The sequence below is a fragment of the Zonotrichia albicollis genome, chromosome 1 (assembly GCF_047830755.1).
Source record: "Zonotrichia albicollis isolate bZonAlb1 chromosome 1, bZonAlb1.hap1, whole genome shotgun sequence".
Taxonomy (NCBI): domain Eukaryota; kingdom Metazoa; phylum Chordata; class Aves; order Passeriformes; family Passerellidae; genus Zonotrichia; species Zonotrichia albicollis.
Window position 1 is genome coordinate 145,811,935 of NC_133819.1, and position 18,881 is coordinate 145,830,815.

Consider the following 18,881-nt stretch of genomic DNA (forward strand, 5'->3'; position numbering starts at 1 on the left):
TTTACATAAGGATGGCTGGGTACAGGGCTTGATACAATGCACAACCATGAATGATGTGGACATTTTTGCAGTTTGGGTCATGTAAAGGAACCACTCAGGAGCAAGGTCAGTGTTTACCTGCTCACACAGAAGCTGATTGTCTTCAAAAGGAAATTTTCTCAAGCAAAACAGTGTTTGGTCTTAGTGAGTATTTAGCTCACAGATTTAATATTTAAGTCAATATTGCTGTAGTCAGGATACATAAATATTGTGCTTCTAGGAGCACTCAAGCAGACCAGTGCTTGAAAAGAAATTGAGTGTGGTTTTGGACATGCTGGCATATGAATACCAAGCCCGATGACTGTGTTTTGTGGCACAAAAACTATCCCATCATTTCAGCCAGGAATTAGCTGATAAAGTTGATTTCTTGCTGGAATTTCAGGCAGGGGAGAGAACAAAACTTCTGAGCTTTAAAAAAGAAAACCAAAGACAATCAGTTTCATAAACTGGTCTTCCAACTGGTTAATATTTCTGAAAGCCATACAGTTCTAGTAGTTAAATTATGAAAGGGTTGAAGGAGAAAGGTCACAGGTAATGACAGGGTTTAATGACACTTCATTGAGTTTAATGCTTGATCCAGATTCCATCTGTTTGATGGAGATATTCGTCCTGGCCCTAATGGATTTCAAGCAGTCTCTTCCAACAGTCTTGATCTTTTAGATATCAGAACATGAGTGAAATAAAGAATTTCAGAAATCCTAAGGAATTGCTTATGGCTACTTCCTGATAACAATTTGAACGTTTTGGTATCCCTACAAGGATGAAATCAGTTCTTACTGTGCAAGTTCTGCCACTCAGCCAGTTACCATTGATCAGATTGTTTCAAACAGAAAAAAAAAAAAAGAGAGAAATTTTCTGTCCTTACATTAAAATAAGGCCCCAGCCAAGCTCCATTGTTCATATTATTTTCTTGTTGTTTAGTGTGGTGCTGAAAGCAATTAAAGCCATATCTGTAGACAGCACCATGAACTCACTAGTTGTTGATATAAAGCTGATATCTCACTGCTGACACTGTACAGTAACTACGTGTGTAATCTATATCAAATTCTAGATAGAAATAGGAGCAAGTTCAAATGACTTCTCCATGTTGTCATCCTCATGAATATTCACATCCATTTGTCAGCAAGATTAATCATTATATGAGTACAAGCCTTACATATTTTTCCAATAAATACACCGTGTAGAAGTATCATAAATTATTTTTTCCAGGCGTTTTGGTCTTCTTTCTTACCTTCTGACATGTTCCTATATAGTATTTTACAGAGTTTATAAAAAAAGACAAGGACTCTAAATCATGCCAGTTACTGCTTTTAGGGAGAAAAAATATTGATTATAAAAGTAGATACATCACAAGATGATATTAAAAATACAAATACCTGGAGAGAAGCAAAATAAATATGGAGAACCAGAACAGTTTCATGAAGTGCTAATTTTAAAAAAGCGTGTGTTTCTATGTTAAAATTTTCAGTTCTTGGAAGAATTTGGAAAAGCCCCAAACTCCGCCTTCACATCTTTTATATTTCCCTAGTAAGTAGTAAAGCAGTGCAATTGCTGCATTTCTGAAAACCTCAGACTTTTAGGTGTGGAAATACCTTTCTTGGGTTGATATATGTCTGGTGGCCTCCAGAAGGGAAAATGTGGCAACACACAAATATTTCAGTTTCAGAACACACCTGCAGCATGTGGGAAGCATGTGGCACTCCTCAGCTCCCAGTTCAACTGGAAAACCGAAATGGAAGAGTCATTGTCACTCAGAGCTGCAAAATCCTTCCTCTGGGGGGTTTCAGCTCCTGCTGACCTCAGTTTTCAATAAAAACTCTTTGATGGATGACATCTGGAAAAATGTATCCTAATTCATACACTTCAATAATCTTTACAATTATTATTGTGATGAATAACCCAGTCCTACCTTTACCTACCACCTGACTTCCACTAAGAACAAGAGTAACTGTATTTTGCCTTTGTGTTTAATACCATCGTCCCTCTTGAACAAAAAATCCAGCATAATTTTAAAGGACTCATTTTTCAAAGAGAGTCCTGTGTGTAGCAGGAGTAGAAATGGTAGTCTGAGAATCTTTGATTAAAGTTGTTTGTATAATTACTTTGAATGCCTTCTACTGATTTCTGTAGTCTGTGAAGGAAAGCATTTTGCTGAAAGACTGAATCACCCTTCACAACATGAAAAACAGGATTAAAATATCCTGTCAAGGTCAGAGTTTATTGCCCTTGAAGAGAACATTAGATAACAGGTTCCCTGAGTTAAAATTTTCTGCTACTAAAGCCTTTCTCTGTATTGGAGAAGGAAGGGAATATTTTGTGTCTGTTCAACAGTAAAACCCCAATTCCCTGTTGGTGCCAGAGCGGGATCTCAGCCCTATGAAGGGAGCTCTTCTACTGCAGTGACAGAAAGCATCCTCAGGTCCATCCATCCAGTTGGGGGTGTCACACATGGAGAAACTTGGCAAGAGACAAGATGTTCCACAAACATTCCCAGAGTTTAGGATGGATTTTTAGATGCAGAGTTAGAGATAGGACTCTTCCACCTGTTAATGGTGCTCCATGTACTCAGCAAGAATTAATCAATCTCTGTATTTACTTATGTACTCCTATCTGGTTTCCATTATCTTCATGTGCATCACATATCTAGGAATAGTCCTAAAGAGCAGAAACATCCAGGAAAATTCTTATTCTTTATAATTAAGTGGCATATGCACATTTATACAATAGAAAGAATCTAAAATAACACTGCTCCTCTGAATATATTTATATATATTTATTTATTTTCATGGATATATATATATATATCCATGAAAATAAATAAATCAGACTAGGATAATGATATAAGATGAGGAAGATTACAGATGAAGTGAAATGAGCTGATGGTGACCTAAAAATTTCAATGGGCAAAAATAGCCCCTATTCAATCAACAAATTCAACTCTTTGGTTTTTTGGCTTTGAAGTTTACATGACTTTATTAGCAACACATTCTCTCTACCAGTTGTTACTCTCTTGGAAGAGACAATCAGATTCTGTCATTTTCTTGCACCATCAGCAATATTATTGGCTATTATTTGATCAAACATTTCTGTAGCAAACCACAAATATAAATACGCAAAGCTGTGGCATTTCAGTCTACATAAATTAAAATAATTCAGACTAATCCATGAGCCTCAGGGCAGCAATCATTATATATATGAAATTGTTTATTTCTTTTGAAACTGGGGGTGAGAACACTTTGCATCATAGTCAAAATTAGGAGCAAGTTTCATTTAATTATAGAAAGTAGGGCATGAGAGGACCTTGATAAGTCACTTAACCCATGCTCCTGGGTCCTGGTTATTACCTAAATCACTCCTAAAAATTGTCTCTCTAAACTGTTTAATTATACCTCAAGGTAAAACCTTCCAAGCAAAATGAGGTTATTGAAGTTACTGTTATTAGATTGTTTTTTTCAAGATTTCTCTACTATCTAATGTAACTATTCCATGGAATAACTTAACCCATCATGTCACAATCGCTCATAATGAAACAAAGAGCAATTGATTTCTTCCTCTCTGTAGCAACCCCTTCCATATTTGAAAGTTGTCACAGCTGTCTCTTCATTTTAGAGTGATCCTCTATCCTGAGAAGAAGTGAAAATAAGCAGGGTCCACTGCAACTGAAAACAGTATTTTTAAAGATCATCAGTGCTTTCTTGGCAGAAAGTTAGTTTCTACTTTTATTTTTTTTAAAGGAGAGTTGTTGGATAGATGGATCTGTTGCTCAAAACATTGTTCTAACTCTGGTAGACTGCCTGAGGGTAAACCTGCCCCCAGCTTTCTTTGGCACTTACAACTGCTGAGAAAGCCCCAGGGAGACCACAGTACCCACACGCACACACACTTATATCTTTGAACATAAACATAGCGATCTCACCATGTGAAACTCAGGGTACTGGTAGAGGAATTTTTTTTTTTCGCTGGTAGAAAGAAAAACATATATTACTAGTATTTTTCAAACTCTTCCACCTGTAATATTGCACAGACCACAGAGATCTAGGAAGTGGTGACAGAATTGTTCCCCAAAAGATACATGGAGTGAGCATGTACCTGATGTTTGCTGTAAGCCTGTGGTCTGGCAGTGCTTGATGTCCATAGAGGGGGATGGAGAAGACAAGGTTGCTGCTTTGAGCTTTGAACCATATGATGGTGCCCATAAAACAATTCCCATGAAGAAATGAGAGCTGATGACATGTGGTGGACTCTGTAGTTTTAGGTTTATGGTTAGACTTGATGATCCAAAGTGTCTTTGTCAGCCAAAATGATTGCATGATTCTATTACATAGACCTGCAGGCAAGGCCCTCCCATGACTTGGGGCCAGAATGGACTGAAGTCTGTGCAGAAGGCACAGCATGTAAACCAGGCCTCACCCTGTGATCACAGGAGATGTGCCTTAAACATGACCATATAACCATGTTCAGCCTGGATTCCCATGTTAGGTCTGCCCTCCAGATCCTCAGTAGATATTTGTATCTGCATTCTTGAAACAATACCTGTACTGCTATCGCAGAATGGAAAGGACTTCTGGAGATCATATTGTCAGATCTTCTTCAAAGCAGGATCACCTGCAAGCTGCTTAGGACCTTGTCCAGTCAGACTTTGAAAATTCCCAAAAATGAAGACTTCACAACATCTCTAGGCAACCTGTCATAGTGCTCATTCACATTTAGAGTAAACACAGATTTTTTTTTTTTTTTATGTATAAGTGGAATTTATTGCATTTCAGTTAATGCACATTGACTATCATCCTGTCTCTGGGCACTGCTGAGAAAAGTTTGTCTCCTTACTTCAGAGTAACCTATTCACACATAATTATCAGATTAGCACCCCTCACACATCCCTGTTCCTTCTCATTCCAGCCTGAACAGTCCCAGCTCTCTCAGCTTTTCCTCATTTGGCAGCTCCTCATAGCCCTACTCTGGACTAACTCAGGATTGCTAACCATCTATCCTTCCATGTTTGGGAGTCCATAAGTTTTGTACAAAGTCTGCAAGAAAATCTGGGGGTTTTCTGTGTATTTATGTGTTTATGATTTGGATATTTAATATTTCCTTATTTGTAAGATACTCTGGCATTTTCTTTTTTCCTTGTCTGAGATTCATTGAATTGTCATTCTGTAGTAAAGGGCACTAAGCTACTAAGCTTTGACTAAACACCTTTCAAGCTCTCTTAAAATCTGGAGCTGCTGAATCCATATTGCTGTTAGCCAGAATACGACAGTTTGATTTCCAGATTATAGTTTAATTATAGTAATTAGAAAAAACATCTCTTAATTAATGGTGTGCATATTTTCCATTTTCAAATTGCACCTATAAACCATCTTCAGATATACACAAACTTTAGGGACATAGTAAATATTATTTTGACTTGCAAATGTAATTACTGAGCCCGAAAGCAAGTTACAAAAAAAGGAATAAAAGCATGAAATTTCACAGCATTACTTTTGCTGAGTATTTGCATAATATAATAAAAAATATGTAAATCTATTAATTGGTCTGAACCTTTAGAAATTTAAATATGAAATCTTGCTAGATATATACATTGCTTTTAGATTAAAAAAATCAACAAGGTCAATTCAAATTACAGAAGCTTTGCATTGCAAAAGAAAATCAGAAGTGATCTCTGGTTTTCTTTTGCAAATCCTCTTCCTTCTTGTACACTATCAGAAGTGTTCTTTAATAAATTCACTTGGATAGACCATTTTTAAACTTGGTGTGGAAGTTAGCATGTTCTGGTGTCATGGAAAGCAATCTGGCCAGCAAAGTTCTGTTAACTGCTTGAAGAGGAATGGAGCAACTGCCTTACAATCTTTGTACAAAATCTAGGGGATATTGAACAACTTAAACTTACACCAATCTTTATGTATAGGAGAGTTTTTCTTGAGTTTTAAATAATTGACATGTTAAGGTTCATTCTTTTACACTCATTCTCCAAAGTCACATTGCCTTGGAGAGTTATGTACTTAAAGCTTTTGGATTTTCTTGCTTTGATTGTTGATGAGATCTGAGTAACTGAATGCTTGTGTTACATAATATACCAAGCAGTGTTATCAAAGAAGAGTGGTTGTCATCAGAAAATGTACCTTAAGAATAACCAGACACAAGTATTTTTGCAGGGAAGAAAGTAATAAGCCATTGAAAAAATAATTTCTAAGCAAGAAGAGCTATTGAGATTATAAGAAGATTAATGGGGACCTACCATCCTATACCATCATACAGAAAATAGGAGCACTTCATGTGCTCTTCTGGCATTTCTTACAGGTGGCTAATGGAACACAGCAGACAAAAGCAATTCCATTAGCACAAATTAAATACATGTAATAAATTCTTCTCTTCCTATTGTTGTCAGCAAACTGCTATTGCTCTCAGGATTGCAGAGAACATGTAAATTGTCCTAGCATCAGTCAGAGTGGCATTTGCCTACATTTTGGAATGTAAAAATGGTTTTACAGCAATTTGTTAAACCTGTACAGCCCTTTAGGCAAGTTTCATATGGCTTAAGTTCTGCTTAAGTCTCAAGAAAGAATTTTCACTGGCTTCTCTGAAGGACCTTCAGATCCTTGAGGAATCTCCTGTAAATCTCTCTGACCATATTGAGGTATAGTACACCCTTAATGTTTCAACTATAAAGAATGATATAATCAGTTAGGCTGGAAAAGACCTCTAAGACCATCAAGCCCAACTGTTAACCCAGCACTGCTAAGTCCATCACTAAACCACGTCCCTAAGTGTCACACCTACATGACTTTTAAGTCCCTCTAGGGATGGTGACACCACCACTCCCATGCACAGCCTGTTCCAGTGTTTGACAATCCTTTTGATGAAGAAATTTATCCCATCATGTAATCTAAACTTCTCCTGGGGAAATCTGAGGCCACATTCTCTTGTCCTATCTCTTGTTACTTGGGAAAAGAGATCAACCCCCACCTGGCTACAGCCTCCTGTCGGGCAGTTGTAGACAGTGATAAGGGCTCCCCTGATTCTCCTTTTCTCCAAGCTGAACACCCTCAGCTGCTCCTCCTCAAACGTGCTCCAGACCCTTCCCCAGCTCTGTTGCCCTTCTCTGGACACATTCCAGCCCCTCAACGTCTTTCTTGCAGTGAGGGGCCCAAAATGGGACACAAGATTTGAGGTGTCACCTGTGCTGAGTACAGGAGGACAATCTGTGCCCTGGTCCCGCTGGCCACACTATTGCTGACACAGGCCAGCTGCCATTGGCCTTCTTGACCACCTGGGCACACTCTGGCTCATGTTCAGGCAGCTGTTGACCAGCACTCCCAGGTCCTTTTCCACCTATATGATACCTAATTTTACATCTTCTCAGTACAGGTGACTGTTAGAGTCACTGATGATCCGGCTAGAATAGAATAGAATAGAATAGAATAGAATAGAATAGAACAGAATATTTCAGTTTCATAGGACTTATAACAACCAGCTGCCTGACCACGTCAGGGGCCATCAAAAGTTAAAGCACATTATTAAGGATATTGTCCAAATGCCTCTTAGATCCGAACAACCTTGGGGCATCGATCACCTCTCTAGGGAGCCTGTTCCAATATTTGAACACCCTTTGGGTAGAGAAATGCATCCTAATGTCTATTCTCTGACTTCCCTGGTCCAGCTTTGGACTATTCCCACATATCCTGTCAATGGATCTCAGGAAGAAGAGCTCAGCAGCTCTCTCTCCCCCTCCCTTCCTCAGGAAGCTGTTAGAGAGCAACAAGGTCACACCTCAGCCTCCTTCTCTCCAAACTAGACAAAACCAGAATTCTTAACTTCTTATAGGACATACCTTCCAATTCTGAAGAGAATGAATCAGGTCTTTAAGAAGACCCAGAATGAACCAGTGCAACCAGGTCTTTAAAGAAAGAATAAAATTAAATGCATGCATTCCCACTATATTCAATGGATTCTTATTCCAACAAAAATGTGCATGGCTGAAAGAAGCCAATGCAGTATTCCTCTTTTAATGTATCATAGAACATATTGGGATGTTTTACACAAAACTCTCAAAACAATTTAATATTAGTCACTTATTACAGCAGCTGAGGAAGGAAATTTTCAAATCAAATGGAGCTCTGAAATGCATAAAGATATGTGTGGATCACCACAGACCAATGATTAATTTAGTGATTGAATGGGTATGATCCTCATTCTGAATCCCTAGCTGAAATCTGTGGTGAATATTACTCCTTCCTCTAAAAGAACAAGCTTATCTGCATATTAAATTATATTGAGCACATGTGGGATGATTTCCATGTCAATTATAACCCTGTCTAGTATGCTTATGAAGCTTATTAATATGAATGAGCATTGGAGGTACTTTCCCATATGACAACAGGATCATAGGATAAAAGAATGTGTATATCTAGATCTTATGCCATTGTTTGAATAACTTCCTTGAGATCTAAGTAATTTCTTTACCTTAAATCCTATCTCCAGAATTATATAACTTCCCCTATATGTAATAACATGTAATACCATATAATAGAATATAATTTAGTTTTTCTGTGCTGAATAATTTTCCTGTTTTTTTACTATTTCTTCCTTGCACTGTGGTGATAGTTATGGATTTATGAATGAGTCTTCTACTGTGGCAGACCTAATGCAAGGAACACAGAACAGATAGCTTCCTCCCTGAATAATTCTAAGGTAAATGAAGAAGGAGAGTTTGAACAAAGAAGAAATAGTATAGTGCCTAAAGACTGGATCTACCCAAAGACATAAACTGATTTTCAAAATTAAGATTCTGATGATTTTGAATGCTTCCATTAATTTAATTAAATAAGAGCTTCTGGGTTTTTTTTAAGGGAAAGGAAAGAAAAGACAGAAGAAAATACAAAACTGTAAAGTAATGATTAAATCAAAATTGAAAAATAAAATTGAATTAAAAAATTATATTATTGAACCCAGACATTATTTCATTTATACTGGGAGCTACTGCTATCTAAATTTCAACTAATGCATTATATAAAATCACAACAGTAACATCAGGCTATTTGGAAGAAGTACATTATTTGTTGTGATTGTGGAAAAAATGGCTTGTGTTAGTTTTTGATTTTTTTTACACTGATATACTTCAGCTGCTTCACAGACTGCAGCAATGGTTAATTAATGAACTTTCCTCTAGAGCTAACTGCATGAAACCTTGCAGCAGGAGAAACTGGCAAATGAAATAGCAGCATTTCCTTAAATAGTTGCTAATAAATACAACTCGTATGACAAGACATTTCTCTGTCAGCCAGTGCCTCTCTGCCTTGCACTTCATCCTGTGTACAGTTCCTGATATTTGTGTTCTAGGTTCTAGATACCACACTGGTATCTCTGTCAGCAGACCTGGCTGTTTGGAGAGATAGGCATGACACAGCTCATTCAGAGAGATTCCTGGAGGAGCTGGATGTCTACATTTGTGTTCTTTTTCAGAAGAACTGTGGATTCACAGCAAAAGTTTCCCTAAAGAGAACCCTGGCAAGTCATCTTCATGATTCACCTAAAAATCCTAATATCTATGGGATTCTTTATACTACATTATGTGGTCTTTAAATCAAGGATCTAAATGAAGCTGTTGGAAGCCTGTGAGTAAGTCAGGTCTTAATAATATCACTTAGAAAAATCTTTCATTTCAAGAAATGCCAGATCCTCAGGATTTTTTGTACTTCATCACTTTTGATGGTTTCTTCCATCCCTGGTTTGAATGGCTGAGACTGCTAACAAAATGCTCAAGATTCACTGCAGCAGTAACCCAGTCATTTGCATTCATCTCCCTCCTTGGGTCAGACTGAAACTTTACAGTCCTTTCTGCACTCCTGATAGGTACAAGCTGCACTGCACCAAGAACATAGCAAGTGACAGAACTTGTCTTTGTAAGAAAGGCAAGATGAAGAAAAAATGGCTCATAAGCCACAAAGCAAGGCTACTGAGCAACTCATTTGCAGACACACAACTACTGGAGTTCAATTCAGAAGCCTATTTGAATGCCACCATACTCTTACAGATCCTTACACAGTATGCAAAAAGACTCCGCAACTATAAAAGGCAGAGAGTATGTCTAAAACCTAAATTTTCCCTAATTTCTCTTCGTTTCCCTGATTTACAGAATCACTGTGATGTTTTCCCCCACATACTTGGGCTTTTCAGCACTCTGCAAAAGAGGTTCAAAATTCATCACGTCAGAGTGGAGATCAAACTGTACAGTCTGCTGGCTGGGACCTGTGTTCAAGGAATGATTTAACAACATTATATAAAACACTAAAATGTTGAGTAAGAACACCTCCAGTGATGAATTCCATAAACAGCTGGTTACAGAGTCAGTATTATTGCTTTTTAAATTTTTCTTTTTTCACATTGAATCTTAAACTTTTATCTTCACAGAAGAACAGTTGTGCTAGGAATGGGTTTGCTTTGGAAACTCTCTGGGGAGGTAAGAGAGACAGAATTCAATCCCCTCTAGGGAAAAAGGGATTCAAACCTTGGTCTGCCACATCCCAGGAATATTTTCATTATTACATTTGTTATACAGAGGAAGAACACAATAACCTTCTCTACTGACTTTGACATTGGACAGGTGATTTGTGTGTAGTACAACTGCAAAATGTGTTCCAAGAAGAACAGTGTTTGGACACTGAGTAGGGTAGACTGCCTGGAAACTTCGAGTTATTGAGACACTTCATGAGGTGCACAGAAACAGAAGTACAGTTAAGGGCAAGAAGGCTCTACTTAGAGAAATGTGATCATATAGTCACAGAGACATTGAATGCAAGTTTGGAAGGGACCTCCAGGATCAGCTGGTCCAGCCTTTCTTGTCAAAAGCACAGTCTAGACATGATGGCCCAGCATCCTGTCCAGATGAATCCTAAAAGTGTAAAAGGTCAATCAACCACTTCCCTGGAGAGTTTATTCTCATTGCAAACATTTTTCATCTTGTGTCCAATCATAATCTCCCCAAGAGTTACTTTTACATATTACCCCTCATCTTTTGCATAAGACTCCTTGTAAGAAAGGTCTGATCCTTGTTGCCGTCCTTTAAATACTAGAGGGTGAAAATGTCTCCCCTCAGCCTCCTTTTTTCAAGGCTGATCAAACCAAGTTCTCTCACCCTTTTCCCATACATCTGGCTTCTCCCTTCTTTGCTCATCTTTGTGGCCTCTTTTTGGAATCTATCCAGCCAGGCCACATCTTTTCTGTATAGCTGGGACCAAACCTACACAGTATTATAATACTGAACACAGTATTCCAGACCAGGAAAATGCTGAATAAAGTGAGCTAATGACTTCTTGATCTCTGCTGGGGATGTCAGCAGCCCAGCCTCCTGCTGGCCTCCTCTGCCCCAGCTGCACACTGGTCACTCATTCTGAATTTGTTGTCCACCAGGACTCCAAGATCCCTTTCTATATAGCTGCTTCCCAGCCAGGCAGATTCCCAGCCTGTGCTGCAATCCTGGGTTATGTTTTTTGGATGCAACATCTTACACTTTTCCTTGTTGACAAGGACATAGGGTACTTGCTAGCCCACTCTTCCAGACAATCCAGATCTTCCTGCAGGGGGGCTTCTCCTTTCCTTACACAGTTTCAGACCGTGAACAAACTTAATAAAGGTACTCTTGATCCCATCTTCCAGATCACTAATAAAAACATTAAGCAGCATTGAGCCCAATATTGATTCCCTGGGAACTCCCCTTGTGACAAGTTGCCGTTTTGAAAAGGAGCCACTTGCCACCACCCTTTGGGTGCTGCCTTTCAGTCCATTGCCCACCATGGCACTGACCACTTGCCCAGACCATTACACATAGTGTGCCTACAGGAATGGAGTGCCAGGCAGGGGCTGAGTAAGGATTTTCAGGTTTGGAGTTTCCATCAACCCAAGCATTGATTTCAAAGTGTAATTTCTTTTCTGTTTACTAAATTTCACCTTTTATGTGAAACGCTGTAGTTTATCTCCTGCATAGCCAAATATTCTGGGAATAATGAAAAGGTAAGGAGAAGTCATTCTACCCTCAACCTTCCCTGCCTTCTGGAAAAAGACTAATCCCTTGAACAGCTCCAGTTTTGCCTTCTCTTTCCTATTCCCATGACATCATTGAACTGTTGAGAAGTGCAGTAAGAAGCTGAACTAGAGATGTTTATCCCCTTCAGACTTCTGTACAGGCTAATAAGGATCATTCAAACATGATCTGCTGTTAACTGTGAGCTGTAAGAGCAGTGCTCTGCTATGTGATTATTTCCCATTAGATGTTGCTGCTTTGGAGCACATGCCTCTTTCTAGGCCATGAAAAACAACAAACAAGCAATAAACAAACCCTTGACAGCAACACAGAAGTGTCTTGACAGCAGAAAAAAAAATCATATCAAATCTAGTGAGGTAAGTTTTAGTGAAAGCAAGCACACTGACTGCTGTAAGCTGAAATTCACTGATGAAAGCAGGTTTCATTCATGGTTTTGCCTGAGTTCCTATGTATTGGAGGCAATTAATCATCAAATTGTAAATATACTTAGTGCATTTGCCCTACTTAGCACAACAATGATGCAGCCACTCCAAAGAAAAGTGTATCCAATGTTAATCTAATTAAGCTGTGACCCAGTGATACTGGTCAGGTGATATTACAGGATATAAAAGGAAAGCAGTTCGTAATCCAGTCTAAAATCACACACTTAGTTTATAAGTAGCCCACAAAAGACATTGGCAGAAAAATGCATAGCAAATAATGCTACAAAATCAAACATGAGGAGAAAGGTTGAGTGCTTTGATGCTGCTTCTCAAATGGTAGTTAACTTTGAAATGTCCTTATTTTTTACAGATTGGATAGATTTTCCACAAGCATTTAGCAGAAATTTTGAAGAGAGTATGTTTTTGCATATACTCATATACTGATATCTATGATCAGATTTTGGAAAACATGCAACTGAAATTCGCATGCAGAAGCTGTCAGTTTCCATTGTAAAATTACACAGATTTATCTCTGTAGGGCTCCTTGTGACTTCATAAATTCTGCTTTCCCTCTATTAATAACACACAGAGAGGATCTGGGAAAAAAATAAGCGAGGAAAAAATAATTCACAGAACTGTCTAAGCTTGGAAAGATAGAGGAAAAAGAATGAGTTTACCCAGCCTTAGTATTATCCACCTTAGGGTTATTTCTAAATGTATTTTTAAAGTTTTATTTAATATGCATAATTTAGGACTTGGTTCTGCAAAGTATCCCTTATAAATGTGATGTAGTAATGAGAGTAGTCTTACTGACTCTGGTGGAATTTGCTCATGTGAATGAAGAATGCAAAGGCAGAGGATTAAAATCCAGAGGATGTGTGTAGCTTACATAATTTCAAGCCTGTCAAAACTCATGTCTATATTATCATCTGCCTATGTTACATAACATGAAGTAGCTCTGAGTTGTTTGTTCTTCCCCATACGCGTGAAACACATGTGGTCTTTGAAATTTTGGATTGCATACATTGTTACCCAGGAAAAAGTAAAAATAAATGCAATACAAATAAAACATTCATTTTGGGGAAGATCAGAGACAAACACTCCCCCGTCATGGTATCTGGCCAGGCACACAAATCCATGCACTGCACTTGTTTACCAGTAAGGTCTATCATTCTCATTTGCTTCCTGACCCAATCTTTAATCGGTATCAGTGCAGGCTTTACCCAAGTCATGGTATCAGTCTCTTTTCCATGGTTCCCCTCAAGCTGAGCAGCAGCACATTTCTCAGCATTTCAGGCTGCAGTTAGATGGGTTTAAGAGTGATCATATCCCCCCAGAAATACTCAACACTTAGCAGGATTGAAATTAGTAAGTCGATGTTTGGGTTTTTGTTCTTGTTACTTTACAAAAATCTAATTTCAAGTCTTTCTCCTTCACCTTTTTCTAAGATGCTAGGAAAGAAAACTCAGGTGACATCTTAAGAATTACTGCAAGAAAAGAAAGGTAAACAGAATAAATTTTTTGTATTCATACATATAATGCATGAAAACTACAACAAATAGCAAACCAGGCAGCAGTACTGCATGATTGCATGAAGCATTAGTAATGGTTTGACCTGCTTCTAAACAAACTTGTCAGTGAAACCTAGTTTAGTCAGTAAACTTAACTACGAGGTTAGGGGAAAACATATCAAAGCACTTGATTTTCCTCTGGTGTAAACTGTTGCAGCTTTATGAGTTTAGACAGATGGCTGTCTTATACCTGTGTGACTGAGAAGAGAGTCACAACCATTTTGCCCATGGATGCTACTGGATACAGTACTAAATTGACTCAAGACTTTTTTTGGTATTTTTGGAAGTGAATTCAGTATTTTCCCTGTATAAAATCTAGATTAAAAAAAAAGTCAGTAGAAACCCCATTGTTTGTAGCACGATCAGAGTTTTACCATCTCCTTTTTCTTTCATTGCACACTTTAATTCCTGGGTTTTTTCCAGTTTGTCTGTCTGCATCCTGAGGCAGAGCAAGATGCTCACAGATATTGCTACATAATCAAATAGTTCATTTAGTCGTGTAAAGCTTCTTTGAAGGGAAAATGCTGTCTTTTACCTGAGAAAATAAGCCTTGTGATAAAAGAGAATGTTTTGCCTCCAGGAGGAGGAAAGTTTTGTTGGCCCGAAGATTTCTACCTAACCTTGATGGCAGAGTCATTTAAATTATCTGTCTTCACCTGTGAAGCAACAGTTCTACATCCTTCACCAGCTGCAAAAGCCCTCATCCTCTAACACTCGAGAGGGCTCAGCAATTCTCTGCCAAAAGTAAGATAATGGTGCAAGGTTACAAAGTGCCAAAGCAGGGCTGTGCCTCGCCCGGGGAACACAAGCGAATACAAGGCTCCCCGGGGCCGAGCCCTTGCCCGCCCTGCGAGGGTTGGCCCGGGAGACTGAGGGCCGTGGGGTCCGGGCCGCGGGGTCGCGGGCGGGCCCGGTCCCCGCGGGGTCGCTGGAGGGCGGGAGGCTTCGGTTCCCGCAGGGCCGCTGGAGAGAGCCCCCGGCCCCCTCGGGCCGCTGGAGGGAGCCCCCGGTGCCCGCGATGCCTCTGGAGGGAGCCCCCCGTGCCCGCGGGCCGCTGGAGGGAGCCCCCGGTGCCCGCGATGCTTCTGGAGGGAGCCCCCCGTGCCCGCGATGCCTGTGGAGAGAGCCCCCGGTGCCCGCGGGCCGCTGGAGGGAGCCCCCGGTGCCCGCGGGCCGCTGGAGGGAGCCCCCGGTGCCCGCGGGCCGCTGGAGGGAGCCCCGGTGCCCGCGGACCGCTGGAGGGAGCCCCCGGGCCGCGACGCGCCGCCTTCAGCACCGTGAGGGCGGACAGCGCTCGGGCCGCGCTCCGCGCATCTCCCGCGCACCCCGCGCTGCCCTCCGCGCCTCCCCGAGGCCTCCGAGCTCCTCTGGCATCGGGTGGGAGCCGCCCCGGGGCGGGGAAGGGTCCGGCCTGTCCCGCAGGGGCTGGAGGCAAAGGGCCGAAGCGGCGGGCTGTGTTAAGTGGTCCCTGGGCTGCCGGTGTAAATCAGCACCGACGTGTGAGAAGCTGCGTGGACCCCGTTAAGGAGATTTATATGTGTAGTTCATGAAAGCAATCATCTGGCTGGTAATCTCTCATTGTGCATGGCTCCAAGGCAGTTTGTTCACACAACTGGCTGCAAAACACAGATACTAGTATCTCTCCTGGGAAATGTGTGTGTTGTGAGTGTGTAGCGCTAAACAGCTGTGATACTGGTGCGTAATGAGATAGCAGCACATTACTCACAGCCCCAGGAGAGGACACGGAAGTAAATTAAAAAATCAGCATAACTCACACAGCTTTTGACCCGTCACTAACAGCAGCAGCAGTGCATGGGAGTAGGACACGGCATGTGGCTGCAGTTCATTCATCAGCACATCACCAAGGACTGGGCAACAACTCTGCCACAGCCTAAGTGTCTCACAGGGCTCAGCCCCGCACAACACACTGGGGTGGTTTTTCCCAAAGCAGGGTGAGCCCAATCCCTGGGACATGAGGTGAGGCAGCCCACAGCTAACAAGTGCATGTAGTAAGGGCATGGGCAGGGATGGGCAGGGGTTTCAGGAGGACCAGGGTCTAAGAAGGTAGATGTGTCCCAAGAATCATGGACATCAAACTTCCAGGTGCAAGATCAGTCACTTCCCAGGTGCATATCCCAACACTCATATAAATAACATGCCATCAGCAACAAATTCCTCTGTACCCTCCCTCCTTTTGGGATTATCTGACAGTATCTCCACCCTTTCCTCCCCGATTCTGTGGAGCAAGCCAAATGGAGATGATAATCTGCTATGAAATATTGATAGCACTGAGATGTGACAGTCTGAATAGGGAGGGAAAAGGGAGCAGCAAGAATCTCCAGGATTAAGTTGTCCTAGTACACACTATTTCTTGCCTTGCAGGTATATGGGGAGTTTGATGCATTCTCAGTGTACTGTGGAAGAAGTCATCTATGTGTGAAGTCAGGTGAGACCTGGTTTTTAACCCCTCAGACCTATCCTGATCAGTGCTTCTCAGCAGTCTGCACCACACAACACTCCACCACGTAACCAGCACTCTGTCCTAGACATCACTTGTAAGGATTCAGCACAACATTGTTTGTCCTTTGACCACCGGCAGAAAAGGCTTCTTAGCGTCCTCTAACACAGTCTAGGATCTCACACCAAATCTCTCAGGGAAGCTTTGCTGTGGCTTCACTGAGTTTTCACTGGTTTCTCCTTGCAGAAGAGCAGCATGCTTTGCTCCTGTTTTCCCATAGCTCAGATCAAGCTACCCTTCACATATAAAAGTACCAGATGCCCCAGCAGATTCAGAGTTAAAATGCATGAGCAGTAAAATGGGGACACTGGGAGAGTTCGGCGAAGACGAGTCATCTCAAACCCCAAACTACTGCTGGAAGTCAGGAAGGGGAATAATAAATGACCTATCCTCCCCACTTGCCCCAGGAGCTTCTCTCCCCAGTGCTATTTCAAGAGACAGCAATGTAGTGAACACAAGCAGAGGGGACAGGGTGCTTAGAAAGTCCCAACCCCCAGCTTGAGGTGAGACATCGGGATGGGCAATGGGAGACTGAACAAGAGGAGACAAGAAGGTTGATTTTTGCTTATGATCTCCCCTCCAGGTAATGAACTTCTGAGCACATGATTAAAAGGGAAGGGATCTTTTGGGACATCCCCCCACAACTCCTCTCCCTCAGGGTGATGTAGAAAGAGGATTGTTCCCACCCTTTCCTCACCACAGTACCTGGTTAAGAGAAGTCACGGCCAACCTGGGGATAACCAGCTGCATGACGAGCTGCAGGACAGAGGTGACCAGTCCAGCCAGGATGGCCCAGGTGAGTGGCAGCGGGAGCATGCTGTAGGTCGCAAAAAGCGTGAAAAGCACATAGCCAATGCCATCCCCAAGGAGGCCACAGCCCAGTCCTGCCGCCAGAATTTGTGTGGCCATGGCCACCCAAGTGACAACACCACTGTACTGCAGGTAGGTGTATGAGGTCGTGTCCTTCCTGACCACCACTAAGGCACAGATCACCACCTCAATGCCAGTGAAGAAGCCCAAGAGGATGCCCTTAATGGGGTCCATGGGAGCAGAGGCCAGGGTCAAGTGGAGGAACAGCAGGGTCAGTTTGGTCAGCACGTCCAGGATGTTCATGACCACCTCAGATTTGCGCCGCTGACCCAAGAAGTAGCGCTGGTAAAGGCGTTCTAAGTCCCGAGACTTGAAGGAGTTGCGGAGAGTGGGGAAGATCACCCCGCGATATGTATAGCCCCAGTTGAGGAAGAAGTCGGAGTTGCTGGGGGCACAGTCCAGGGGCAAAAAGCCCAAGTCTCCACTGCTGCTTGTGCCCTCCGGGAAGACTTTGGTGCCTCCGTTGTTGTGGCGCTCGCTGCCCAAACTCCGTCCGGCCGACTGCCGCCGGAGGTGGTGCGGCGGGTGCGGGTGGTGGTTGGGGCAGCAGGTCTCGTCCGAGCTGAAGCCCTTGCCCCCGCCGCTGCTGCTGCCGCCGCTGCTGCTGCTGTGCTCCTGGATGAAGCGCTGCTCGGTGATGTGGCGCACGGCAGTCTGCCACAGCAGGCGCTGGGGTCTGCCGCTGCCGGGGGGAGTCCTGTTGATGGTGTAAAGTTCATCGCTGTCGCTCAAGCACCGCACCTCCGAGAGCTCCATGGCGGTGACTGGCGGGGGGCAGAGCACCGGCTGGCGGCGGGGGGGGGGGGCGGACAGGGGCGGGGGGGCACCCACCGTCTTTGGGGAGGGAAGCGGGGGGAGGGATGGAACCGCAGAAGAGGAGGGAGGGGATGTCGAAGGGCGGGTGGCGGCGGCGGGGCGGCCGTGCGGGGATCACATTTATCGGCAGGTCCCTGGCTCTGGCGGTGCGGCTGGCGGCGGGGCTGGTTGGCCGGGGTCCGGGGGGCGGCTGTGCCTGCTTAGTGCAGGCGGCCCGAGCCCCGTGCCCGCTCCCGCGGCGCCCCGCGGAGCCGCATCCCGCGGAGCCCGGCTGCAGCGCAGCCCCGGCGCCCCGGCGGGCTCGGTTCGCGCCCTCCTCGGAGCGGTGCGCGGGGGTGAAACCGAGCCGCGGGTTCCGAGAGGAGGTGGAGCAGGGAGGAGCGGAGCATCTACGGGCGCAGCCCCGCTGCCCGGTGGGCGATCCTCGGCCCCATCCGGAGGCCGGAGGCACGGAGGGGTGGGGGCAGCCGCCTTGAAGAGCCGGTCACGGCGGGCAGCTCCTCTCTCCGGGGATCCCGGGGCTCCGCTCCGAGGTCTGGTGCCCGGGAGTTGCTGTAATTCCCGCGGCTGCGGTCAGCGGCAGCGCCGCGAGCTCGGGCAGGAGG

General features: G+C 43.2%; 1 protein-coding gene across 2 annotated transcripts in view; it reads right to left on the minus strand.

Moving 5' to 3' along the window:
* The window catches only part of ADCY8 (adenylate cyclase 8), a 115,692-nt gene extending 97,391 nt beyond the window's left edge, over nt 1-18,301 (minus strand). For both annotated transcript variants that reach the window (XM_014264426.3, XM_014264428.3), the window contains exon 1: nt 17,296-18,301. In XM_014264426.3, the coding sequence (XP_014119901.1) occupies nt 17,296-18,216 (921 nt within the window). In that variant the 5' untranslated portion in view covers nt 18,217-18,301. The remainder of the gene's footprint in view (nt 1-17,295) is intronic.
* Nucleotides 18,302-18,881: the final 580 nt, after the last annotated feature.